Below are 27,483 nucleotides of genomic sequence, written 5' to 3'. Positions count from 1 at the left end.
ACCTGTCTGTCTCCTCTCCACCTATCCTCTCCTTTATCCATCTTCTACCCTCCTCCCCCTCTCTCCCTATTTATTTCAGAATCCCCTTCCCCTCCCCCATTTCTGAAGAAGGGTCTAGGCCCAAAACGTCAGCCTTCCTGCTCCTCTGATGCTGCTTGGCCTGCTGTGTTCATCCAGCTCTACACCTTTTTATCACCAATTAAACAACAGCCTGTTTTGGAAATGTATCAACATTTCTTCATCATCATTGATTCATAATCCTGAAATTTCCTGTTTGATAGGAGTATCTTCACTTTAACAAACAGGCTGTAGCAATTTCAAAAGCTACTTACCAGCACTTTTTAAAGCTCAGTTAGGATGGGCAATAAATACTCAGCTTGCCGGTCACAGCCACATCTCAGGAAAAAATTTTAAAAAAACACAAAGGTTTGCTTTCAATAGTATTTAAGATGCAGATTTTTTTCACAATTGCAAAATGCCTGCTTGAGGATGATCACTACTCTGTCCTTTGAGTTTTATCCTGTTACATTTTTATCCCTTCCTTTTTTTCTTATTTTCCTGTCCTTCCTCCATTTACAAAGCTCGGATTCCATATTTGCCTCAGTTCAAAGCATGAGTCATTTTGTGTCGAGGTTGTCGAAGCAGTTTTGTTCTGGAATCACAGACTATGAACCTTTTTGGGCTGTGGAAATTTATGAAATTAAAGCAGTACAAGAAAAATGCATACTCACTGTATATCATGGTGAGTATAAAATGTAGCTAGCCTGCACAGAATCATAAAGTTAAAATATACATAGTAGATTCATGAATTGAGAGTGACAAGGTATTTGGAAACTGATTTGGAGGTTAGTTGAGAAGAGGATGCTAGATTAGATGGCCCACCCACCAATGGGGCAATTGAGCTTGCTAAAACATCAAGTGACTCAATATCATGTAGCTACAGCAGAGGACTCTTGTGGTACAGAGTTAGTGTTTCTATATCTGAGGCAGGAGACCCAGGTTAAAGTTTGACCTGCTCCAGTGGTATGTTACAACATCTCTGAACAGTTTCATTAGAAAATATTTACATTGCCACAGCTTGGCTTTGGGGTCTTATGGTAGTGTGGTGGTATCCCTAACTCTGGATCAGAAGATCTGGGTTGAAGTCCCAAATGTTCCAAAGGTGTGTCATAATGTGTCTGAACAGATTGATTGAAAACGCCTGGAATCTTTGGCATGGGCAACTGTTTGGTTTTAATTTCTAAATCAGCAGGAAGGAAAGGGTATTATCTTTGGAGGGTACTCTTTGCTCATCAGGGGCATCCCAACAAAAGAAAAACCCCCTTCCATCCTACCCAGATGATCTTCAAAACCCAATGCTCCACTCTAATGCCTTAAGGTGGCAAAACAGGCCCTGCACAAAGCCTCCACCATTATGGAGCTCTGGCTACAGTTTCACTTCCTTCCGGTGGGGGCGGAAGTCTCAGCCATCCACCACTCGTACACCTCTGCCCAGCATTCAATCTGCTTCAAACAACAAGACTGGTGAGCACAACTTTGTTAATCCATCAGCTTTCAACTTCATGATCAACTCCAGCAACAGGACATCTGACTGACTCCTGGTGGGAGTTTACATGTAACTGCTTTCTACTGATGTTATATTTTCCTTTATTGGAGTACCCTAGACAGTCCAACCACAGAAGTGAGTGTCAAGGTAGTACATGGTTTCATACAAACATATGGATTTGGAGCAGAAATTGGCATTTTGACGCCTCTAGGCTGTCCTGCCATTCAATAAAATCATGTCTGACATCATTGTGACCTCAACTTCACAATTATGCCTCTGCCTGTTAGTCAAAAACCTTTTTATCTATGCCATAAAAATTATTCCACAATTGCAAATTCACCATTCTCCGGGGAACAGATTTCCAAAGACTCTCAACCCACCAAGAAAAATCCCCTCCTCATCTCCATCTTAAATGGCAGACCCCTTAATTCTTATATTCTGTCCCCTAATTCTAGTCTGTCCCACAGGGAAAACATTCTTTTAGCATCCTGCCTGTCAAGTCCTCTGAGGAGATGAAACGTTCAGGAAAATCAACCTCATTCTTCCAAAATCCAAAGAATAGAAACTCAAGCAGTCCAATACCCAGCTATTGGTTGATTTTACAAACAAAATAAGTGATTGCTATTATGGTACTGTAATCAACGTGAACTGACCAGCAGGTCTTTCAAGAAAATGCTTTAGCTCAGCTATCGAAATGTATTTACCTTGCAGTTATAGCTGATTCTCTTCTGTTGGCAGGTATGCAATTTCACAAAGGCATGCTGGTACATCTTTTACCAGGTATAACTTTAATTTGAAGAATGTAGTGAAAATGTCTGGGTCAATATATTCTGGAAATGCATTTAGAAGTTTGAGTTTTGTTACAGGTACAAACAGAAGAAATCCATGTTGTTCATATTGTGACACGGTGTGAAACACAGACAACCTGGTGGATGTAAATGTCACACACAGAAATGACTCCAATGTTTAAATGTGCCCCTGTGAGCTTGCATATTGTCCCAAAACTTGACTAGAGATTTACCAGTCAAGTGAGATGTTTCCCGAAATGCGATGATTCCAGGATTGTAAAATTGCATTGCCTGTGGCTACTGTTCCTGTTTGAAAATGGTTCCTGTGGGAATTTTGCTAAGAATTTTACCAGCTTGGTTTTGCTTAATTGGAGTTTATCCAGCAAACTGCAGTAAAAATACTCAGGTCTGTGTTTACCTCAGAGTTCCCGGATGGTAATTGCAGATTACAGATTGCCAGTGGAAGATGCTGAACAATTCTGAAGTGGGTAAGTGTGGTACGGGAGTGGGAGGGAGCGGAAATAGAAGAGGAAGAAAAAAAAAACAGGGAGTGAAAAAAAAACCAAGCCAAAAACCAAAACTAAGCGGCATGTCACTACCTGCAGCTCCTAGCAGTAGTTAGAGAGCAACAATAGAAGAGGCTTGGGGAGCAGGTCACTTTCCCACCTTCTCAGCTGGGCAATAATGCATGCGTGGGGGACCTAAAAGAGGGGTAAAAATAACTTTTAAAACGGGGATAAAAATGATTATAAATTAAATTACTTAGCACTGTGTTCTTGAATAAACATGAACATAAAGAGGAAGAGAAAGAGATAACAAAGTGTATCTCATGCAACTAGAAATTTGTTTGTTATCTTGAAACAAGTTCAATTTTATTATAAAGTAAATGCATTCTAGGTACATTGCCATTACAACAACAACAGGATGCTCTGTCCAGCTGGTTCATGATGGTGCTTATTTGCTACACGAGCAGTTGTCTATATCCAACGTATCTTCCATCCTTCTTTTGTTCAAACACTATTTTACTCTTTCTTAAATGTTAATAGGTTCTGGGTCTCAGTCACTTTGATGATGCATTCCAATGCATTATAGACCTTGAGTACAACGTATCCTTCTGATGCCCTCTATTACTTTAAAGTTACCATTTTCCAGACCTTCACTGCAGATGGTCAATTCCTCTCCAGTTTCACCCACCAACAATATAACCTGAAAACCCTCTTTCTTCAATGCAGGGTAACCAGTCTCCATCCACCACATACCTTCCACCTGGCTGAACTTTTCCTCACTTGGAGCAACTTGTCCTTTAACTCCATTCACTTCCTCCAAATAAACTGTGCTGCAATGTGTATTTGCAGGTTCTCAGTTAGGCTGCCTTTGTGCCATTCCAGAAAACTTCCAAACTTTGCTTCCAATTTCAAGCCATCTCTCACCTTCGCACAATTCAACTCCAACTCTTCCCTTCCTCATCTTCTCTGTTTCTGAAAAGTCAATTAACAGATGTTTACCATGTGCCCATTGATTTCCAACAGCTATCTCCACTACACTTCCTCATATTTAGCTTCCTGTAGACACTCCATCTATTCTCCCAGTTTCACTAGCTCTGATGCATCTGGAGTATTGTGTACAGTTTTCATGCCTTTCCTTGAGGAGGGATGTACTTTTACTGGAGGCAGCTCTTTACATTGAATCTGGAGATGAATCTCTTTATTAAGAGATTGAGCAGTTTAGGCCTGTACTCTTTGGAGTTTTTCAGAATGAGTGGAGATCTAATTGAAGTTGTTGTTGCAGTTATACAGGGTCTTGATGAGGCCACACCTAAAATATTGTGCGCAGTTTTGGTTTTCTTTTCTGAGGAAGGATGCTCTTGCTCTCTTACCGGGCTGATTCTGGGGATGGCAGGTCCAACGTAGGAGGAGAGATTGACTAGGTTAGGATTGTTTTTGCTGGTTCAGATATGAGGGTGGGATCTCATACAGACTTATAAAATTCTAACAGCACTGGACAGGGTAGATGTTCCTGATGGTGGGTGTGTCCAGAACCAGAGGTCACAGTATGAAGATTCGAGGCAGACGATTTAGGATGGAGATGAGGAGACATTTCTTCACCCAAAGAGTGGTGAGCCTGTGGAATTCATTACCACAGGAAGTAGTTGATGCCAAAACACTGAATGTATTCAAGATGCAGCTAGATATAGCACTTGGGGCGAATGGGATCAAAGGTTATGGGGAGAAAGCAGGATTAGACTGTTGAGTTGGATGCTCAGCCATGATTGTGATGAATGTTGTGATGAATGGCGGAGTAGGCTCAAAGGGCCGAAAGAATGGCCTCCTCCTGCTCCTATCTTCTACGCTTCTATGCAGAGCAGACATTTCCTCATGTGGGGCAATGAAGAACGAGAGGTCATAGTTTTACGATAAGGGATTGTGGATCTAAAACAGAGATGAGGAGAAATTTTTTCTCTCAAAGGGTCATGAATCTGTGGAATTCACTACCCCAGAGTGTGGTGGATTCTGGGACACTGAGTAAAATTTAATGAGAAGATAGATAGATTTTAAATGGGTTGAAGGGTTATGGACAGCGGGCAGGAAACTGGAGCTGAGGCTGAGAACAAGTGCAATTGTTGGGAACAGAAATTTCACCATATTAATCTGGGACTGCACCATCAGATCAATGAAGTTAGAAATTTGCTCTTCACGTGGGAGCTGGGATTGCTTATCTGACATTACTGATTTACCTGCAGTGGTGAAGAGTGCAATGAGGAGAAATCAGACTGATCGCCCTACCACTGTAAAGATAGGATTTACATTATGACCAAGATGGTAACATCAACCTTACATAAAAGGCCAGATGTCCACCTTAATGTACGGTCTTAATCAAATCATACAATCTTACAGCACAGAAGGAGGATCTTCTGTCCACTGCACCCGTGTTCTCTCTGGGGAGCTGAACATCTTGTACTTCTGAACAATGCTGGCAGAAGCCATCAAAGCTCGGGAAGGGGTGGTAGTGTCTATCTCTGGAGTTAAGAAGTACCTCAAGCCTGAAGAAAACCAGCTTAAGTTCCCTCGTCAGTTGCTGGAAGCTGAGGCCTTAGTAACTAAGAGACTTTACAGTCACACAGCAGTCGCTCTGTACCTCCTGTGAAGAAGTGAAAAGTACCTTGGGGTGGCACAGCGGCTTAGCGGTTAGCACTGCTGCCTCACAATTGCTAGTATCCTGGGTTCGATACCACCCTCGGGCAACTGTCGTATGCCGAGCTTGCACATTCTCCCTGCATCTGCGTGTGTTTCATCTGGATGCTCTGGTTTCCCCCCACAGCCCAATGATGTGCAGGTTAGCTTAAGTTAGCCATGCTAAATTGCCCCTAGTGTCCAGGGATATGCAGGCGAGGTGGATTAGCCATGGGAAATGCAGGGTTACAAGGATAGGATAGGGGAATTGGCCTGGGTGGGATGCTCTTCAGAGGGCCAGTTTTTACATGATGGGCCAAATGGCCTGCTTCACACTGTAGGGATACAACGAGATCAGCCATGATCGTATTGAATGACAGAGCAGGCTCAAGGGGCTAAATTGCCTACTCCTGCCCCTAGTTCGTTGATTCTTATGTTCCAAAGGCACTCTTGCATCAGTGTTTCTGATATACCTTCCTAGTCATAGAGTCATAGAGCTGTACAGCATGGAAACAGACCCCTCTGTCCAACTCGTCCATGCCAACCAGATATCCTAAAATAATCTAGTCCCATTTGCCAGCTTTTGGACCATATCCCTCTAAACCCTTCCTATTCAGATACCCATCCAGATGCCTTTTCAATGTTGTAATTGTACCAGCCTCCACCATTTCCTCTGGCAGCTCATTCCATACAGGCACTACCTTCTGCATGAAAAGGTTGCCCCTTAGGTTCCTTTTAAATCTTTCCCCTCTCACCTTAAACCTATGACCTCTAGTTTTGGATGCCACTACCTTGCCTATTCACCTTATCTATGCCCCTCATGATTTTATAAACTTCTTTTAAGGGCGCCCCTCAGCCTCCGATGCTCCAGGGAAAATAGCCCAGCCGACTCAGCCTCTTCCTTTAGCTCAAACCCTCCAACCCCAGCAACATCCTCGTAAATCTTTTCTGAACCCTTTCAAGTTTCACAACATTCTTCCTACAGCAGCGAGACCAGAATTGAATGCAGTATTCCAAACGTGGCCTAACCAATGTCCTGTACTGCCGCATCATGACCTCCCAACTCCTATATTCAATGCACTGACCAATAAAGGCAAGTGTACCCTATGCCTCCTTCACTATCCTGCCTGTCCATGACTGTACTTTCAAGGAACTATGAACCAGCACTCCAAGGTCTTTTTGATAAACAACACTCCCCAGGACCTTACCATTAAGTGTATATGTCCTGCCCTGATTTGCCTTTCCAAACTGCAGCACCTCACATTTATCTAAATTAAATTCCATCTGCCACTCTTTGGCCCACTGGCCCATCTGATCAATATCCCGTTATACTCAGGCAATCTTTTTCACTGTCCACTATAACTCCAATTTTGGCGTCATCTGCAAACTTACTAATTGTACCTCCCATGATCACATCTAAATCATTTACATAAATGACGAAAAGCAGCGGACCCAATACTGATCCATGTGGCACACCACTCGTCACAGGCCTCCAGTCTGAAAAGCAAACTTCCACTATCACGCTCTGTCTCCTACCTTCGAGCCAGTTCTGTATCCAAATGGCTAGTTCTCACTGTATTCCATGTGATCTAACCTTGCTAACCAGTCTCTTCAACCAAGGATCATTCTTACCCTCAACTGGGTCTATATCATTTCCTGCATTTCTGCTCGCACCTCTTCTGCTCTTTTCTATAACTCAGTAAGACTCTGCAGGATTAATTTTGAGCTAAATACAATTTATTACCAGCAAAATAGATCTTACCAAGAATACCAAACCCTGAAAGCATTTGGGTTCTAAATGTTATCTGTTAGTTTCCATAGTTTTCCTTCTGTATTTGCAGTGTCTTTAGGTGGTCTCACAAACATTTCTCTCTGAAAAATGTCCAAAGATCACCAAAGCCTCCCTGCCCAATGCTCCTGACTTCTCTGGGGCTTCATCCTGGAGCTATTTGCAGTCCTGGCAGCAGCCACTATGGGAGCTTTGGCATTGGAATGGCTTCAGCAATTCTGGCAATGAGTGGTACCTCTCACCCTGAGCAGTGCAAGTCCTACTCGGTACTAATTTAGACTGCCCGCGGTGCATGATGACCGTGGCACAGGCTTATTATGAATCTAAACAAAAACCGAAAGAACGACGGATGTTGTAAATCAGGTACAAAAAGAGAAGTTGCTGGAAAAGCTCAGCAGATCTGGCGGCATCTGTGAAGAAAAAATAAGAGTTAGCGTTTCGGGTCTGGTGACTCTTCCTCAGAACCGGACTGAAGAAGGGCCACCGGACCCGAAACATTAACTCTGATTTTTTTCTTCACAGATGCTGCCAGACCTGCTGAGCTTTTCCAGCAACTTCTGTTTTTGTTCCTTATTCTGAATTTGTTGGCCAAGGTTTTGTAAGTAATTTCAATTGAATCAAGAAGGATGAACATTAATTGTTTGATAGTCGTACTTGACAAGTACTGCCATTGCATCATAACGTATTTGTTAGCATGACATTAGCATATTCTGTGATCCTCTCCATAGTATACCAAATCTTCTGAACTGAATGTTATTTTAGAAGGTCTCATACACTACCTCAGTACTCTGACTATTTACAGTTATATTAGACTTGACAAAAGCTCATTTCCAGCATTTAAATGTTAAGAAAACATTAATTGCAGTATCTTCTACAACTGGAGGGTTATTATAATAAAAAAACTGTAACATGGGATTTCATCCACCGATGAATTGGTCAAAATCATATTCTTCAACCATCTGAAGAGAAAACTTTCATCAACTACCCTTGGTTGGGGGCGTGGTGGTTGACAACTATTTTTTCTCACTCATTCATGAGGGAGTCGCTGGCTAAGCCAGCATTTATTGCCCATCCCTAATTGCCCAGAGGGCAGTTATGAATCAACCACATTGTTGTCAGTCTAGAGTTACATGTAGGCCAGACCTGGCAAGGAAGACAGTTTCCTTCCCTGAAGGACATTAGGGAACCCGATGGGTTTTTCTGACAATTGACAATGGATTCATGGTTATCATTAGACTATTAATTCCAGATTTTTATTGAATTCAAATTCTATCATCTGCCATGACAGGATTCAACCCAGGTTCCCAGAACATTACCTGGGTCTCTGGATTAACAGTCCAGTCATAATACCAATAGGCCATTGCCTCCCCTTACAACTCACTCAATCAGCCAAGTATTATATACCTTTCCAAACACAGAATAATTTCCTTCACAATTACCATGGTTAAAAGCACTCTCAGTTTCTGTATTTGTGACAATGATTTCTATATTCGGGTTCATATCTTTAAATTCATTAGTTAATCTGGAACTGAAAACTTGTCTCAGTAATGGTGATTATAAAATTATTATTGATTGCTGTAAAAATCATTTGTGGCTCACTAATATCTTTTAGGGAAGGAAATCTGCCATCCTTACCTGGTCTGGCCTATATATGACTCAAACCTACAACAGTCTGGTTGACTTGTAACTACCTTCTTAAATGGCCTAACAAGCTATTCAGTTCAAAGGCAATTGGGAACGCACAACAAATGCAGCACCTCACACTCACAGTGAAAGGATAAATGTCATCATTGATCAAAAGCTTTGCTACTGTCTCAAGTTGAGTACACATCCATTTTTCCAATATTTTATATTTAACATGCCATCTTGCATCCAGGAAGGCTGTTGGAACTCCATCACCAGCTAACTAAATGCCATTCAAATTACTTGACACCTTCTGACTTTACTTCATGAACAGACTGAGACAAATACTTTTCCATTGGTACAGATAACACATCTTATGAATGGACTCTCGTATATCAGAGTTGATCTTTGTCTGCACCTTCTCTGTAGTTGTAACACTATATTCTGCATTCTGTTCTTTCACGCTGAAGTACTTATGTAAGGTATGATTTGTCTGGTTAGCATGCGATGTATCTCAGGACATGCAACAGTAATAAATCAAATCAAAATTATAGCAACTAGATTCTTTAACAAGCCAAATGGCTAAAATCCTGATAATGTTACAGGATAATTGTATGCCAACAATTTTGGCTCACTTCGTCATTTTCTACAAGGACTTTTATGACCAACAAAGAAATATCAGTTTCTAACCTTTAGGCACCTTTCCTCTGCTTCATGTTAAGATTCAGAATCAGGTGGTAAAAAATAGAACTAGAGATTCGTTATCATACATTTACAGAGACATACATTATTTTATGTTTATACACCTCCAATAACACAATAATCGGAGATAGTAGGAACTGCAGATGCTGGAAAATCTGAGACAACAAGGTGCAGAGCTTGATGAACACAGCAGGCCAAGCAGCATCATAGGAGCAGAAAGGCTGACGTTTCGGGCCGAGACCCTTCATCAGAAATGGGGGAGGGGAAGGGGGTTCTGAAATAAATAGGGAGAGAAGGGGAGGCAGAAAGAAGATGGATAGAGGAGAGGAAACAAACAGGTCGAAGAGGCGGGGATGGAGCCAGAAAAGGTGAATGTAGGTGGGGAGTTAGGGAGGGGATAGGTCAGTCCAGGGAGGACGGACAGGTCAAGGGGGCAGGATGAGGTTAGTAGGTAGGAGATGGGGGTGCGGCTTGAGGTGGGAGGAGGGGATAGGTGGGAGAAAGAACAGGTTAGGGAGGCGGGGACGAGCTGGACTGATTTTGGGATGCGGTAGGGGGAGGGGAGATTTTGAAGCTTGTGAAATCCACATTGATACCATTGGGCTGCAGGGTTCCCAAGCGGAATATGAGTTGCTGTTCCTGCAACCTTCGGGTGGCATCGTTGTGGCACTGCAGGAGGCCCAGAATGGACATATCGTCTGAGGAATGGGAGGGGGAGTTGAAATGGTTCGCGACTGGGAGGTGCAGTTGTTTATTGCGAACCGAGCGTAGGTGTTCTGTAAAGCGGTCCCTGAGCCTCCGCTTGGTTTCCCCGATGTAGAGGAGGCCACAATGGGTACAGCAGATGCAGTATATCACATTGGCAGATGTGCACGTGAACATCTGCTGGATGTGGAAATCCTTCTTGGGGCCTGAATTGGGGGTGAGGGAGGAGGTATGGGGGCAGGTGTAGCACTTCCTGCGGTTGCAGGGAAAAGTGCTGGGTGTGGTGGGGCTGGAGGGGAGTGTGGAGCGGACAAGGGAGTCACGGAGAGACTGGTCCCTCCGGAAAGCAGATAAGGGTGGGGAGGGAAAGATGTCTTTGGTGGTGGGGTCAGATTGCAGATGGCGGAAGTGTCAGAGTATGATGCGTTGGATCCGGAGGTTGGTGGGGTGGTACGTGAGGACGAGGGGGATTTTTTTTGGTTCTTATTGCGTGGACGGGGTGCGAGGGATGAGTTGCGGGAAATGTGGGAAACACGGTTGAGGGCGTTCTCGAGGGGGGGGGGAAGTTATGGTCCTTGAAAAACGAGGACAACTGAGATGTACGGGAGTGGAATGCCTCATCCTGGGAGCAGATGTGGTGGAGGCGAAGGAATTGGGAATAAGGGATGGCATTTTTGCAGGAAGGTGGGTGGGAGGAGGTGTATTCTAGGTAGCTGTGGGAGTCGGTGGGCTTGAAATGAATATCGGTTTCTAGGTGGTTGCCCGAGATGGAGACAGAGAGGTCCAGGAAGGAGAGAGAGGTATTAGAGATGGTCCAGGTAAACTTAAGGTTGGGGTGGAAGGTGTTGGTGAAGTGGATGAACTGTTCGAGCTCCTCGTGGGAGCATGAGGCGGCGCCGATACAGTCATCAACGTAACGGAGGAAGGGGTGGGGTTTAGGGCCAGTGTAGGTACGGAAGAGGGATTGTTCCACGTAACCTACAAAGAGGCAGGCGTAGCTTGGGCCCATGCGGGTGCCCATGGCCACCCCCTTTGTCTGTAGGAAATGGGAGGAATTGAAAGAGAAATTGTTGAGGGTGAGGACGAGTTCGGCTAAGCGGATGAGGGTGTCAGTGGAGGGGGACTGGTCAGGCCTACGGGACAGGAAGAAGCGGAGGGCCTTTAGGCCATCTGTATGGGGAATGCAGGTGTAGAGGGACTGGACGTCCATGGTCAAGATGAGGTGCTGGGGACCGGGGAATTGGAAGTTCTGGAGGAGGTGGAGGGCGTGGGTGGTGTCACGGACATAGGTAGGGAGTTCCTGGACCAAGGGGGAGAAAATGGAGTCCAGATCCTATCCTCTCCTCTATCCATCTTCTATCTGCCTCCCACTCTCTCCCTATTTATTTCAGAACCCCCTTCCCCTCCCCCATTTCTGATGAAGGGTCTAGGCCCGAAACGTCACCCGCTTACAATCTGCTCCTTTAGCTTTGAGGACATGCACAACCTCAGTGAACGCTCACCACCTGAATACAATTCAATACTCTACTGTCACAGCAGTGACCAAGGCCTCTTGTGGCACAGTGGTAGTGTTCCTACCTCTGAGCCAGGAGGCCTGGGTTCAAGCCCCATCCGCTCCAGAGGTGTCTAATAACATCTTTCAACAGTTTGATGAGAAAATATCACAGCAGTGACCGCCATAGAATGTAACTAAAAAGATTGATCAGCAAAGCTGATTAGATGCTTCCATCAAGGATGGATTTTCCTTCTTCGTCTTTATGCCTTCATTCAAACTTGAGTGCAGAAGATTTTTGTGGTTACCACAGCCTGTTAGCATTAACTATCAATACTGATTATCTATATATAGTCTAATGTAAACTCCAACAAATTACCCAGCAAAGGAAATGTTTAGAAGGAGATGGCATTAGTCACCTTTCTGTTGCACACCCGGGTGATTATTTGACTTCAAAGAAATATCTATCCGATGGAATTTCCAAAAGCATAGATCATACCTTGGGTTACTCAGTATTACTACTAATGTTCTCTAACTGGAGATTCAAACTCCATGCATATACCAAAAATTTACATCATTCCACACAGATTGCATCAAGGTCTAAGGGAGGTAGACAGATCAAAAAATTCCGCAACTCATTAAATTATGCAAAACATAAATGCTTTTATCAACAGGTGGTGTTTACCATTTCTATGTATTATTCAATCTGGAAAGAAATCTACCAGTTTTAACCATTGACTGTAATGGAGTTGTATTTTCTACCTTTTGTAACAGTTAAGGAAACGCAGCTGCATCCCAAATGTTCTTACGTAGGTGCAAACAACTAGGGAGATGGAGCAATGCTATATTATTCACGGGATAACATGAACCTAGGAGATTTAATCTGTTTCTAGAAGCAAACACCTTTATGAGATAATGAGGCAGAAGTCCCCCCTCTCTTTCTGGAAAAAGCCCAAATTCTAATATTCCATACTCTTTCTCAGCCATAAAGTAAAATCTATTTATCTAAAGAAAAATCACCTGCTCCAAACCCCACCACATCTTTCTTTCTTCATTTGACATACTCCTTAAAAACTAATCTCCAACCAAGCTTTTGGTCATCTTCCTCTTCAGCACCTTCTGCGGCTCGGTTTCGAACTGCAATTTATAATCTTTTATTCATTCACGGGATGAGGGCGTTGCTGGCTAGGCAGCATTTATTGCCCATCCCAATTGCCCAGAGGGCAGTTAAGAGTCAACCACATTGCTGTGGGTCTGGAGTCACATATAGGCCAGACTAGGTAAGGATGTCCTTCCCTAAAGGACATTAGGGAACCAGATGGGTTTTTCCTGACAATCGACAATGGATTCATGGTCATCATTAGATTCCAAATTCCTAATATTTATTGAATTCAAATTCCACCATTTGCCATGATAGGATTCGAAGCTGGGTCCCCAGAACATTATCTGGGTCTCTGGAATAACAGTCCAGTGATAATACCACTAGGCCATCGCCTCCCCTTGCATATAATGCTATGGGACATCTTGTTACATCAGATATCAAGTATTGTGACCTGGCCTGATAAGCATTAGTAAATGATGTAAAGAAAATAATTCTTTAGAATAATATTTTGCGTTTGACCAGTAATAACTTTACTATTAGTTAAACAAAATCCACAAGACTGCTAAAGCGATGACAGCAAATGCATAACAACATTGCGGATCACTTTCATTCTTTAACATATTAAAAGAAAGTTAAAATGATAGAGTTGCTTCAACTTATGAATATAAACACAGATTGTTCAAAGGTAAGTTCCAGTACTCTTCAGAACCTATTGACAAAGCTGTTTAACCATCACTTCCTCAGTAACGCGACAAAGGTGGATGAATTTAACCTTCTCAAAAATCACCTGATGGGGCTGTTCTCTCATCCTCAGAAACATAAGCTAGCTGCATGGGGGCAGAAAACTGGACAACTGATTTAATTTCAAAGTCATCAGTAGTACAGAAAACCCAAATAAAATGACCAACATGCAATGACACAGTACATTCTTATATACTTTATCAAAGCATTCCACAAAAGGCAGTGAAGCGGCAAAAAAATAGCAGCGAGTTGGAAGAGTTAGAGGAAGTATTTGCACTCAACAAAGACTGAGCTTTAGTAAATGTCTTGAAGTTAGAGAGAGAAACACAAAGCAGAAGGGAAGAGAATTCCTTGGGGCAGAGTGTGAATGTCTGAAAGGATATGCCACTGGTGATGGAATAGATACACAGAGACCAAAGTTAAAAAAAAAATGGCAGATTAGGCATAGGAGCAATGAAAATAAGCAAAATATTGGGATGATGGGGAGTCAGCAAAAGTCTACTTAGCTGAGAGGGACTAGGGTACAGGATAGGACATGGAAGGTACAGGTTTAAATTGTTAAGTGTGTTTAGCACTTCTGTGGCAGAGGAGGAGAGGATAGGAATGGTTGAGTCTAGAAGCAATCAAGGTAGGAGAGAGTATCAGAATCGGTGGGGAAAAGGCACGGACATCAATGGGCAATATTAGACTTTGGAAACAAGAAATTGTAGCTCAGCCTCAGGCCAAAAGGAGATCAGGTTCAGCCAGAGCAGGTAGCTGGTAATCCAGACAGGGCTTGGCTGTTAAGATTTAAGTGAAAATTGAACTAGATTACTTTGATGTTGAAAGCGTGCATCTTGGGGCAGTATTAGTTTATACACAACTGATGTGAAACATTCAAACAGATAGCACACAGTCAAAGTCAGTGCTGCAGCAAAGGAGTAATGCTGACCATCATTTCATGATCTGTGCAAATAGACTGTATAAAAGCCACCAGCTGGTCAATCAACTGCAGGAACTCCCTCAATACCTGTAAGGAAACCAAGGTCATATGCTGCTGGCCATCGGCTCTCATCCCTCCCTTTTATCAATAAATTTACCAGTTTTAAAGAATCATCACCAATTTGTTAATTCACCAATATCGGAAAGTGTTGTTCAATGGCCTTCGCTCCACTGAATACCTCTTGTATTATTCATCTTCCTGCACTGGGGAGTGTCACAATTGAAACAAATCCTGAAACAAAGGATCTTACTCCTAGGCAGTGCTTGCAAGCTAGCCAATGGCATATGTTTCTGACTAATTCAATTATTTTAAGTTTTATATTTTGAACTGCTAACTCTGTGTTTTTGTGTGAAAAAGGAACAAAAGCTCTGGGTGAGAACAAAACAAGGATGGAAATATTATCACAGCTCACAAGGATTCCCAACCAATCCAAAAATGCATTAAATAAAATTTGTACCTTTTTTTTGTAAACGCAACCTGACCACTTACTCGAAAAGATAGTTTTCTCTAAAGCCCAAACATGACACATACTGATCTCTCAGATCAGACTTACGCTTTTCTGATTACTGCTTATTCCTTTCTGACTAATATTTTCTTCTCCCTTGTCAATCTCCTCTTTCTAAAAGAGTAAAGTTTTATCTTGTTAAAGTTCCAGAAGTACCTCACACGAACAGCCACCACTCTCAAATGAGCATTAACTTCAAATGCTAGAAAGCCATTTGACAAAAATGGGCATCACATCCAAGTTGAATCCTGTTCTCACTCAATACACAACACTTTCAGTATGGACCACTGAGTAGTAATGAGAAGAAAAAAATCCAGAAAATCAGTCACAACAAATCAAAACTCATAATTGTTAGAAATATATTAAGATGAGGCAGTGCAAGGGTAAAGCACAAGACAGACTCATTTAACCACTTTAATTTCCAGGTGAAGAAATATTGAATTTGTTTTCTTTACACTTATACTTCTTCCATTTTTGGATTTGCCTCAGTACTCACACTACATTTTTTGCTTGAAAGCAATCCAGAACAGGAATTTCCAACAAAAGATTGAGTGTACGGTTTGTTATAGATTATACACACTTTTCATTGTATTTTATATTGAATATACGTGACAATAAATGATTGTAATCTATGAAAGATACATTTGGTGAGCCTTATTGTTTTATCCATGTTTCATGCTTAACTGCTTTCTGACTCCAAGCTTAACTCTCACTGCAGCAGATGAATAATGCTATAATGTTCAATGAAGATGAAACAAACTCTCTACAGGTGCTTGCAGTACTTCAGTAACTCCAGTCAAATTTACCCAAATCCCACTCGTATCTAACGTGCACTTGTGCCTAGTTCTAGCAAGTATCAACACAGGATACTTCAGTTATTGTCCTGATAGAGGCAAGAACATTCCAGGTGTTTATCCCAGGATTGTCTAATCTTTGTGATTTAATGGTATATTGCATAGTGTCTTTATCTAGTGGTAAACTGAGGAAGATAATTTAAGTACAAAGGTTTAAATAAATAAAGGAAAAATTCTATCAACAGAGCTAGTCACAGTTGCCAAGAAAAAATGTACAAAGCATACATTAGTGCTAATGTAAGTGAAAGATGCAAAGATCTTATTGGATAGTACAAAATACATCACATATCAAGCTAGACGACTCAGTTTCAGGTTGTCTACTTCTGACAATTCATCTATTTTCAACAGCAACATATAAATTTCTCAATATTTTGATTAAGCAATAAGTAATACAATGAGGTGAACTGTTGTGCTTTAAAATGTTCAACCGATCAGATTTACTTAAATTAAGCAACTTTGAATAAATAGCTGACTAGTTCTGTAATACACTTTTGTTCTTCTGGAGTATCACAGCATTGTGCATGCAACTTAAATAGACATTTATTTTTCAGCAATAATAATCCACATTTGGAAAATAAAACCAGCAATGTAGAGAAACCATAATATTGTTCAAGGAAGAATATCAGCTATTAAGATTCATGCTCCCACCCTGCAAGAAATAAATTTTGAATACTTGTGGTTGTCGGTAATATATTCCTAAAACACCTGCAAAGTGGCTAAGTTTATATAGGATTGCAAAAATATATATTGCACATTCAGCCCAACCAGTAAATGCTGGTGTGCATTCTACTCGAGCTCCTTCCCAGCTTTCCTCATGTACATCTATTATAACCTTCAATTTGCTTCTCTCTCAAATACCTCAAAAGTTCCACACCTTGCATCAAGAAAGTAGCTATAATATTTGCTTCAGCCACTCCCAGGGGTAGCAAGTTCCACATTCTCACTAGTCTGTGGGTAAGGAATTTTATTCTGAAGGCAGCGTTGAATTTTTTGGTGACTAATTCACATTGATGGCTTCTAGTTAACTCTTCCCCAAAAGAAGAAATATTTCTTTTGTATCCTCTGTCAAAACTTTTCATCATTTTAAAGATCTATTAGGTTACCCTTCAGACTTCTTTATATAATAGAAAAAGGTTCCAGTCCTTATCTCATATATACACACCAGGATTTCAAGTGTCAGATTTGCAGACATTCTTTTCATTCTCTTCAGTGCCTCTATATCCTTCCAAGAATATAGTGATCAGAACTGCAAGCAGTACTCTTAATTGTAGTCTAATCACGGTTTGATACAATTTTAGCATAATTTCCCTTCTTTTTAAAAGAAAAATTCTGCAAATATTGGCAATCTGAAATAAAAATAGAAAATGCTGGGAACGTTCAGCACATCAGGCAGTGTCTGTGAAAGAAACATCACTGACATCAACTTTATTTTCTTGTTTTATTTTATTCTTTTGTGGGATATGGGTGCTGTAGGCAAGGCTAGCATTTGTTGTCCATCCTTAATTGTCCTTGAACTGAGTAGCCTGCTCAGCCATTTCTGAAGACAATTAAGAATCAACAATATTGCTGGGCTCTGCAATCACATGTAAGATAGACTGGGTAAGAGCATCAGATTTCTTTCCCTCCAGGACATTAGTGAACCAGATGGTTTTTGTGATAATGGCAGCTTCAATTCCAGATTTATTAACTGAATTTAAACGCTACTGGCTGCAGTGGTGGGGTTTGAATCAGTGCAGACATATCATTAGCTTGGCTTTCTGGATTATTATTGCCGTGACATTACCACCATGCCACCATCTCCCTAATCTCGTTTCTTTACAAAGACACTGCCTGAACAGTTCAGTATTTCTCTCACACTCGGTTTCTATTCCCTACTTTTCAATCCAATTCCTCTAAAAAGGAGGCTGAGTGCACGGTTTGCTTTTCTTCAAATAGCCTCCTGATTTATGGTGCAAGTTTCAGTCATTGACCCCTTTGTTCTTTTAAACCATCTACAGTTGCATCTTACAAATACAAAGTGACCTTAGGTTTCCTGCAGAAATAATATCTTCATATTTATCTGTCTTGAACTGTCTGGTACCTCTGCTGTTTGTGATCTACATAAATGATTTGGAGGAAAATGTAGTTGATCTAATTAGTAAGCTTGCAGACGATATAAAGATTGGTGGAGTTGCAGATAGTGAGGAGGATTGTCAGAAGATACAGCAGGATATAGATCAGTTAGAGGTATGGGCAAAAAAAATAGCAGACGGAATTTAATCTGGACAAATGTGAGGTTAAGCATTTTGGAAAGTCAAGTACAGGTGGAATTATACAGTGAATGGCAGAACACTTAGGAGTATTGATATGCAGAGGGATCTGGATGTGCAGGTCCACAGATCACTAAAGGTGACAGCACAGGTAAATAAGGTAGTAAAACAGGCCTATGGCACGCTTGCCTTCATTAGAAGGGACAATGAGTATAAGGATAGACAAATTATGCTGCAGCTTTACAGAATTTTAGTGAGGCCGCACTTGGAATATTGTGTACAGTTCAGGTCACCAATCTACCAGAAGGATGTGGCTGCTTTGGAGAGGGTACAGAGAAAGTTTACCAGGACATTGCCTGATATGGAGGATTTTATGAAGAAAGGTTGGATAGACTGGTTTTGTTTCCACTGGAAGACAGGAGGTTGAGGGGCAACCTGATAGAAGTTTATAAGATTGTGAATGGCATGGATAGAGTGGAAAGTATGAGACTTTTTCCCAGGGTGGAGGGGTCAGTTACTAGGGGACACAGGTTCAAGGTGTAAGGTGGGGAAGGTTTAAAAAAAATGTGAGCCAAGTTTTTCACACGAACGGTGGTGAGTACCTGGAAAGTGTTGCCAGAGGTGGTGGTGGAAGCAGACACAATTGCAGCATTCAAGAAGCACCTGGACGAATACATGAATAGGAAGGAAATAGAGGGATAAGAATCCTGTAAGTGACGACAGTTTTAGTATGGAAGGGCAAAATGTGACAGTACAGGCTTGGAGGGCCAAAGGGCCTGTTCCTGTGCTGTACTGTTCTTCGTTCTTTATTTTTCTATTGTTTGCCCATTCGGCAAGTTTATTAATACCCTTCTGAATTTGTTGCAGTTCTCCTCAATATTTACTAGCAAATGACACTAAATTGTCATTTGTAAATTTGGAAAGTGTGCTTTAGATTCCAAACTCGACATCACTAAACTTTCTACCTTCTGTCACTTTTAATAATGGCCCCATATTCCCACTATCTGAGTCTTGAAGCCAACTAGCTTACTTCTGTTTTTCCCCTCTGACTCCATGTCCTCTGACCTTATTTATTAGTTTATTATGAGCAACCTTGTCAAAGGTCCTACAGAAATCCAGGTAAATTGTATCTACTGCAATAACTTGTCTACTCTCTCCTTTTCAAGGGATTATGTTACTTTTACATCGATGTTAAATCAATTGGTCTATAATTGCATGGGAATGTCCTTCGTAAATACTGGAATAATATTAGCTATTCACCAGTCTTCTGGCACTACACTATAAGTATTTAATAACTTGTTAGAAAAAAAAATGCCTCTTTAAGAAGAGCTAGCAAAACCATGAGATTTTTTTAATGTGTTATATTGAGTGAATTCAGCATCATACCAAAGAGTCGTCATACTGCAGTAGCATAAACTTTGTTTCTGAAACCATCTTTTGACATTATTTTTTTTACAAGCCAATTATCAAATCAGAACTTAAATTTGGCTAGCAATTTCAATAAATGTTGAGAAACTAACTTGCCGTTTAAAAAAAAAGCACAAGATTTAGATTAATAAGGAAATAATCTCAATTTCACAAACGTGCTCAACATCAATAGTGATGTCAAACATTAAATATAGAATACTATTCTAAAGGTCAAGTCTCTAGAAACCTTTTTACAACTCACTTAAATCTTTAATAAATGCAAGGGTTTGCATAATTTCCTTAGGAATAAAACTTTCCAATTGAATTATAATTAAATCAATGAATTAAATGGATGAATGCTAACTCCAGCCAAATTCATACCTTATTCTGAAATACCTTCCTAAACAACCAATTTCACTTGGTCATGAAGGTAACTGCTTGATAATAAAAAAACACCATTTTATATTATTCCTACAATTGTAGGTCAACTCGGTCAGAGCAATAATTCATCGAACATATCTGAAGTTAAATAGTCCAAAATACATATATATATATAGAAATGCTCCAATGTGCATTGAAAGAGCTAAGAAATTTCATCCAGTGTAAATATTGTTAGAAATACAATAAATAGCATAGTGACAGATGACAATGCAGTACCTTTTTAAATTTTCCTTGACGTTTTGATGCAGCCTGCCCCTGGGAGTCAGAACAACATACTGTAAGAAAACATGCAGACACTGCACAATTTGGAGTCCTTTTCTAATACATCTTGGGGTTCTGTTGGTACCCTTTTTGAAAGGAAACAAAAACTCCCAACTCAAGATCTACAGTAAGAACTCCCTTCCCAGTGTTTACTATATAGGTTTATAAGCCAAATCCAGCAGACTTCATATAATTTCAAGCAGGTGAGAAAAGCTAGACCTTGATCTAAACAGATGTAATGAAGCATAACAAACTTTTAGATCAAGCTATACTGAACTCTCCTACGCCGAACAGTATTCTGCTCAGTGGTCAAAATCATTTTGCTGTGACTGATATGGACAAAACATAGAATTGCCAAATATTTCAATTCAGATGTTAACATTTTTAAAAGTGTGACATGCACACATTTACAATTGATAATTACTGATTTACAGTAGGAAATATATGGCAAATATATTGTATGTAAAGAAATATATGGGTTGAAACTAGATCTACAGAATGTAAAGAAGTGAAAGCTACATAAAACATTAACCATTTTGATTCAGTTAAATATTTTCAACAACTTTAAAATGGAAAATTAGTAAATAAACAGAGAATGCTCTGTATTTCGATGTGTTAACAACACGTAAGTTAAACAGCTTGCAACTGTATCCTCTTTATCCATACTTCTTACTGTTTGAATTTGGCGATTTGTAGGAATAGTCTGCAAGTGGTGGTTATATTCATAACTCACTCTTAATATGTTTTGTCTATTGTATTTGTCTGGTGCTTTTACACAAAGTCAAATATATTTTCACATTTATGCAGGAATGAGCAGCAGCTCATTTAAAAAAAAAGAGAAATGTGTTCTGTCTAGAAATAATATAATAATATAATTCATTCAATACTAAACATCAAAACTAAACAACCCGAGTTCAATTATTCCAAGAAGCATGCATAAGCTGAAACCAGTAAATAGCCCTGGTATTGCTGATTGGCAGTATTATAGAAGCAGAGTCAAGCAGCTTCAGAAAGAAACAGATAAATTAGACGAAATACACTTCATTGTAAAAGAAAGACCAAAAACCAGCAGATTTAGAAAAGCTATGTACTCACAGCTTTCTTTCCTAGTTCGCTCTTTGACATTGTTAAAGTTCCTGAAAGGTAACAACCTGGTCCCGTTCCTTTCGGAATTCTAGAATTAATCATGCAAAACTGGATGACAGCACAGAGAAAAAGAATGTGATACCATTTCAAATGCAGACATTACCCCAACACATCAAATTCAGCAAATACTGCGTGGAAATTACAATTTTTGAGTAAAATAAAAGCATTAAGCTTTGCCTTTAAAAGATTACATTCAATTGCCAACATTAAGAATTTGGAGGTTAGTTGTTCATTTTGAATGTTAAAATTTGTACTGCTGAATTTATATAGCATATACCCAGTGTAAGTGTATTTTCTTGGAAGTTTGCCATATGTGCAAACCCACTATCCTGTAGTTTCAATTATGTCTGTGGATGGAGATTTTAAATAGTAAGCCTGTTTGGTTTGCTTGCACATACTTAGCCAGGCAGGTTCCTCACACAGCTCAAGTACTAACCCCTGCATTTGCTGAACTATGTGAAGCTAAGGTAACGTACTCACTACTTCTTTGAAAGCGAATTTCAGCAGCCGCTGAAAAACCTTTGACCTCTAATTCCTGACACCCAATAGAGGCCGTGAAGATTACAAACGCGAAATATAAAAAGAATACATGAGTTAGGAGCAGGAGTTGGCCTCTTGGCCCTTCAAGCCTGCTCCACTCTTCAATAAGATCATAGCTGGTTTGATTATTCAGTATTTCTGCATATAAACACGTGCTTCCAACACCTGAACCAATATGATTTTTTACATCAAGCATCAAAAAGTTGCAGGGGTAGGTTACTGCTGAAACCCTCTTCTATGCTTTGTTATTTCCTGACTAGAGTTTGACAACGCTGTCCTGGTCAATCTCTCATTACCAGCTTACATAAACACAAGCTCATCTAGAACTCTGCTGCCCATATCCTAACTTGCACTATGTCCCGTTCACTCATCATTCCAAAGTTGTTATTCTCATTTTCAAATTCCCTCCATGACCTTGCACGGCCCCCAGGTCACATAACCTCTGTATCCGCCTCTGGCTCTACAATTCTGGCCTCTAGTGAACCTTTTCCATCATTCTACCATTGGCAACCATGTAGTTAGCTGTTTATCCTGCAAAGTCGGAAATTCCTTCTTTAAATCTCTCAATTCCTCTTTTAAAATGCACTTTACAACCTCTATGGCCAAGGTTTTGGTCATCTGTCCTAATACTCCCTCGTGTGTCATCAAACTCTGTTTCTCAATGTTCCTATAAGGGTCTTGTGACATTCTGCTATCTTAAAAACGATACATAAACAAATGCAGTTTTATTGCTCAAATTAAGATTCTGATGTATCAATATTTACTTACTTATCATCAGGAAGAGAAGTAACAAAGAAAGGCTGCGAGGAATTTGGTGGTAGCGTTAAACTGCTGTTTTTTTTCTTGCCTAAAAGTGCATTGCTGTGATTGTCGTAAACATCTAAATTCAGAGGATTGGGAAGTCTATGGGACACAATGATTGGAAGGTCCTTAAGACGTTCTAGCTCACTGAGCTGTTCATGACGCACTTGCAACCGGATTGTGTAGTCTCCCTTTTCCAACTTCAGAGAATACTGTTGCAAACAAAAAAATGAAAGATATATATCAGTTTTGTTCTCTAGAAACTTAGTATTAATTTTCAGCTTAAAACATAGATGAACAATTGATGTGTTGCTTTAGTATAAATAACATTTGTTAAGGAGGGAGACTGAAGGCTAAAGAAACAATTTTAAATAACTTAAGAGCAATCAATACTTTACAGACTTACAGACTAATTTCAAAGATGAAGGCCACAGAATGATTAGCACTTTAATAATGGTTTAAAAAGGATATTTGAAATATACGGTGCCATAGAGATGCACAGTGAAGTGATTATTCTAGGCCATATTCTATTGTCAGCATTTTGATGACAACTGTTCATTTTTATATCAGCAAACAGATAAACAGGCTTTTAGAGCTGGGCGTTTCCCCCTTTCTTCTCGGCTCTGTTATTTTTGTACTTCTGCTTTTGTTTTAATTTTTGTTTCTTAGATGGTTGTTTTGGTTTTTGTATCTAAGATGGTTGTTTGTTTTAAAATTTGAGTTTTTGTACCGAAGATGGTGTCAGGAATAGTGACTTTGTATACTTTTCACTGTACTCCTGTACTTGAATACATGTGACAATAGAAAATAATTCTAACAAGCACTTCAACAGTAGGTGGTCCACGATCCCTTTAAATACTGCTGGTGTGGCAGGGAGCTGTCAGAGGGTTGGGAGAGAGAGGGAGTGGGGAGAGAGAGAGGACTAAGGGGAGGAGTTTGGTTAGAGAGTGGAACCCCACTGCTGCCAGTAAATCAGTGTAGCATGTTGATCGATGATCAACAGGGTAGATGACGAGAGGACGTTTCCTCTGTTGTAGACAAAAACACTCAGACATGAAAGTGAAAAAGGCCAAACTAAGAGGGAATACAATGCCGAAAACAATGTGACATTCGATCAGAATTATAAATATAGTAATAGCACCCAACAGGAGGACTGTTTTATAGAAACTATGCCCAAATCCCACAAATGAATGAGAAAACTGTACTTCCTTTATACTTAATGCTTTGGTATGAATTTCAGACCCACTGCATTGTAGTTACCTGATGTGGGTAGGCATCTCCTGAGCCCATCAGCTTTTTGTTTTGGTCATGCAGCATCCATAGTTGGCTATCGAATTCTGACTCATACAGTAGCTCACACAAGAGGGGACAGCTGGCAGTAATCTCTCCAGTCTTGGGCTATAGTCAGGAAGAAAAAATGTATGTCATTATTACCTGAAGATAAAAATCTGCAAAAGATCGTACATACCTTTCAAAAACTATCTTTTTTGTAAAATTAGCCTTTAATGAGGGGATGTTTCCCACATTACTCTCCTTGCATTTTGTTAACAAGTCCTTAATAGCATTAGAAACCAAACTGCAGAGGGAGAATATTTTAATAATCAAAGCTTTGGAAAGTAAAGGCTGCAGTTCCAACTGGTGCCGTCTGCTCCTTTATTGACTCTAGTGATGTACTCTCAGTTGTAACAGACTGATGTACCTTTTGTTTTATTTTTAAAGGAATTTGTTTACTTGAGTTAGAAATGTCAGGACTGAAGTTCTTTAGAGGAAGAGACTTCATTAAGCTGAGCACAGTTCATCACAGCCTCATCACAATCTAACAAATATCCAATGTAGACCTATTTTGTTCTGCACAAAATAAAATGCCTCCCAAATTTTGAAATTTCTGACATGGTTACATCTAGAACGTCAATTCTGTGATAAACAAGGAACTGCAGATGCTGGAAATCTGAAACAAAAACAAAAAGTGCTGGAGAAACCCAGAGGTCTGGCAGCATCTGTGGAGTGAGAAACAGAGTTAACGATTCGGGTCCAGTGACCCTTCTTAAGAAAAGCTCCTTCTCAAGCAGGGTCACTGGACCCAAAACATTAACTCTGTTTCTCTTTCCACAGATGCTGCCAGACCTGCTGAGTTTCTGTAGCACTTTCTGCTTTTGTGATGTTAGTTCTGTGGGTGTTGATACTACACAGACAACATGTCAATTCACTGTTGAAATAACATCCGTTCATCAGGTCAGTTACAAGGGCTCCATTCATCTTTCTGCAGACTCATGGCAACAACCATGTCAGTGGACACAAGATGGCACCAAAGCATGGCAACATGGTTCCAGCTGTGGCAGCATGGCTCCAGGCCATGGCCCGGGTACCTCATAGCGGTGTCAGTGGCATTCCAGCTGTGGTGCCGTGCGGGGACTTGGAGCACCTGAGCGTTTGCAGACTGAGGGATGGACATCGTGGCTTTGTTTTTCTGACAGCGAGTTTCCTTGCCTTTTGGCTGTTTCTTTTATTTCTACTTCTGGTTTTAATCCTGTTTTTTGAAGACTAAGATGGCACCAGAAAATGGCAACTGTGTATACTTTTCACTGTATTCCTGTACTGGAGTACACAGGACATTAAAATCAAAATCTATATCTAATACTCAGCAAGTTTCCTTTGTGAAACAAGACAGACATTTACAGTCCTGTCTCTAGATGCACAAGAAGACAATGTTGATTTTAGCCAGTGTGACATTTCAGCATGCTGTTGGCAGGTCTGCTGCCTGAAATGACAGGAACTAACTGCTATCTGGCACCAATTCAGGTGGCCCTGGCATATTTGCCAGCACTTGGACAAAGTGTAGAAAGTGGCTACAAGGTGCTCTCACAATACAGCAAACTCTGTGCTGCAGCTTCAAAGCAAAGACTGGGACTCTATTATGCAGAGCTCAGAGAATATTCCTCAGAGAGTACACACACACAAGGGTAACCTTGAATTAGTCCTTCCACTTCTGATCCTCTTCTCACCTGACTTTACTTGACAAGAAAGCAACAAAACCTCCTCTGTTCAGGGGATGACTATATCCAACCCCAGTCAGGGTCCAATGGTAACTGTTAAAAAGTATAAATTAAGTCTTCTCTCCAGGCAGGCTCCCGGCCAGACCAGAGCCTGGAGCTTGAGGAGGAGCTGGGTGCTTGCTGCCACTGACGCTACTGCCTTCGATTCTATAACTACTGATGCTGCAACCTGATCCTGGAACCCGCTTGGGCAGGGCCTGCTCGCAGGCTCTGATTACCAGATCCCGGAACACACTTGGGCAGGGCCTGCTTGCAGGCTCCAATTGCCGGATCCCTCACTGGATTCCGGAACCCGTTTGGGCAGGGCCTGCTCACAGGCTCTGATTACCGGATCCAGGAACCCGCTTGGGCAGGGCCTGCTCGCAGGCTCTGATTACCAGATCCAGGAACATACTTCAGCAGGGCCCACTCGCAGGCTCCAATTGCCAGATCCCTCACCGGATCCAGGAACCCGTTTGGGCAGGGCCTGCTCGCAGGCTCTGATTACTGGATCCCAGGACATGGTCAGGTAGGGCCCCTTACTAATACCTCGCCAAAGGAAAGGGTTTTAAAGTGAAAAATAAAAGAAAAAACAAAAGCAAAAAGAAAAATAAAGGCAGAAACGAACAAGCTCAGGAGCTCAAACGCACTCTGCTACTCCGCTGCCATCTTGGTGTGCTACCAACTGAACTATCGCTGACAGCATTTCATAGGATGGATTTTATATAATAACCAGGTAACACTGAAAACATTATATATTATGGTATGTCTTTTTGCTAAAGCAACGGTTCAGCCCTGATGTAAAATGAATCCATGTAAGGAAATGTAGGTCAGCTCCAGTGGCTAGCAATTCCAGGTGAACTGCTTCCACTACAACCGTGTCACAGCAGACCCCTCATAACCAGGCTGGATGGTGGTGGAGTCGGGCTCCTGAGCCGGGGCTCGTCCACTCCAACCGCTGTCTTTGCCTTTTTACTTACCTTGTGTCCTGAGCTCAGATAGCATCGGCAAAGATCCCAAGCGCGCAGACTGGTGCGAGCCCTTACTTACTTTGCTGGGGCGAGCACAGGACCTGGTATCAGATTTGGCGGCTACTACATCGGAGGAAGTGACGTCGGTGAGGTAGGCCAAGTGGTGAAAGATGGCAGCTGAGGATCGGTACTTGGTTATTCGTTGGGTCAGGTGCTGGGGAAGTGGTGGCGGAAGGGCATCACAGAGATATTGTTGAAGTGGGCCCAGTGGTTGGAGGTGTGACTCTGACATTGTTGGGTCTGGGATAGATAGTGGCGAGGAGGTGGTAGAAGCGAATCAGCTCAGCGGCAAAAAAATGGCGCCTGAGGATCAGAGACTTCAATGTTGGTCCGGTGTAGATGGGGGTGAGGCGGTGAAGGAAGGAGGGTGACACAGGCGTCATTGATGATGAGCTGGCTCAGGACTGAGGGACTCTCTTTAAGCTATATCTTTCTTTCTTTTATTTTAAAACTATTCAAAATGGCGCTGGATCATGGCAACAGTGAAAAAGCTTTTCACTGTATTCTACTGTTTTTCTCACTGGATAATATGCATGACAATAAAATTATTCATTCATTAATTCATTAGTTTGGCTA

The 27,483-nt window shown here is 41.1% G+C and overlaps 1 protein-coding gene across 5 annotated transcripts in view; it reads right to left on the bottom strand.

The window, feature by feature from the left end:
- tpp2 (tripeptidyl peptidase 2) overlaps positions 1 to 27,483 on the bottom strand; it is a 104,688-nt gene that overhangs the window by 21,482 nt on the left and 55,723 nt on the right. The window contains exons 21-26 of one of the 5 annotated variants that reach the window (XR_007262283.1): positions 24,105 to 24,242; positions 22,812 to 23,056; positions 21,453 to 21,531; positions 20,313 to 20,443; positions 3,594 to 3,812; positions 2,947 to 3,035 (exon numbers count right to left, since the gene is read on the bottom strand). Coding sequence is in view for 3 of the 5 variants with exons in the window: in XM_048598186.1 (XP_048454143.1) it covers positions 2,943 to 3,035; positions 20,313 to 20,351; positions 21,453 to 21,531; positions 22,812 to 23,056; positions 24,105 to 24,242 (594 nt within the window). In the remaining 2 variants the exon portion in view is untranslated. Of the gene's footprint in view, positions 1 to 2,933; positions 3,036 to 3,593; positions 3,813 to 20,312; positions 20,444 to 21,452; positions 21,532 to 22,811; positions 23,057 to 24,104; positions 24,243 to 27,483 lie in introns of those variants that run through there. The other 4 variants (XR_007262284.1, XM_048598186.1, XM_048598184.1 and 1 more) reach the window with 4 other exon arrangements.

This window comes from Rhincodon typus, chromosome 6 (genome assembly GCF_021869965.1).
Source record: "Rhincodon typus isolate 14 chromosome 6, sRhiTyp1.1, whole genome shotgun sequence".
Lineage (NCBI taxonomy): Eukaryota > Metazoa > Chordata > Chondrichthyes > Orectolobiformes > Rhincodontidae > Rhincodon > Rhincodon typus.
Note: the sequence above shows the minus strand (reverse complement) of the source record. Positions and strands in the feature narration are given on the sequence as shown.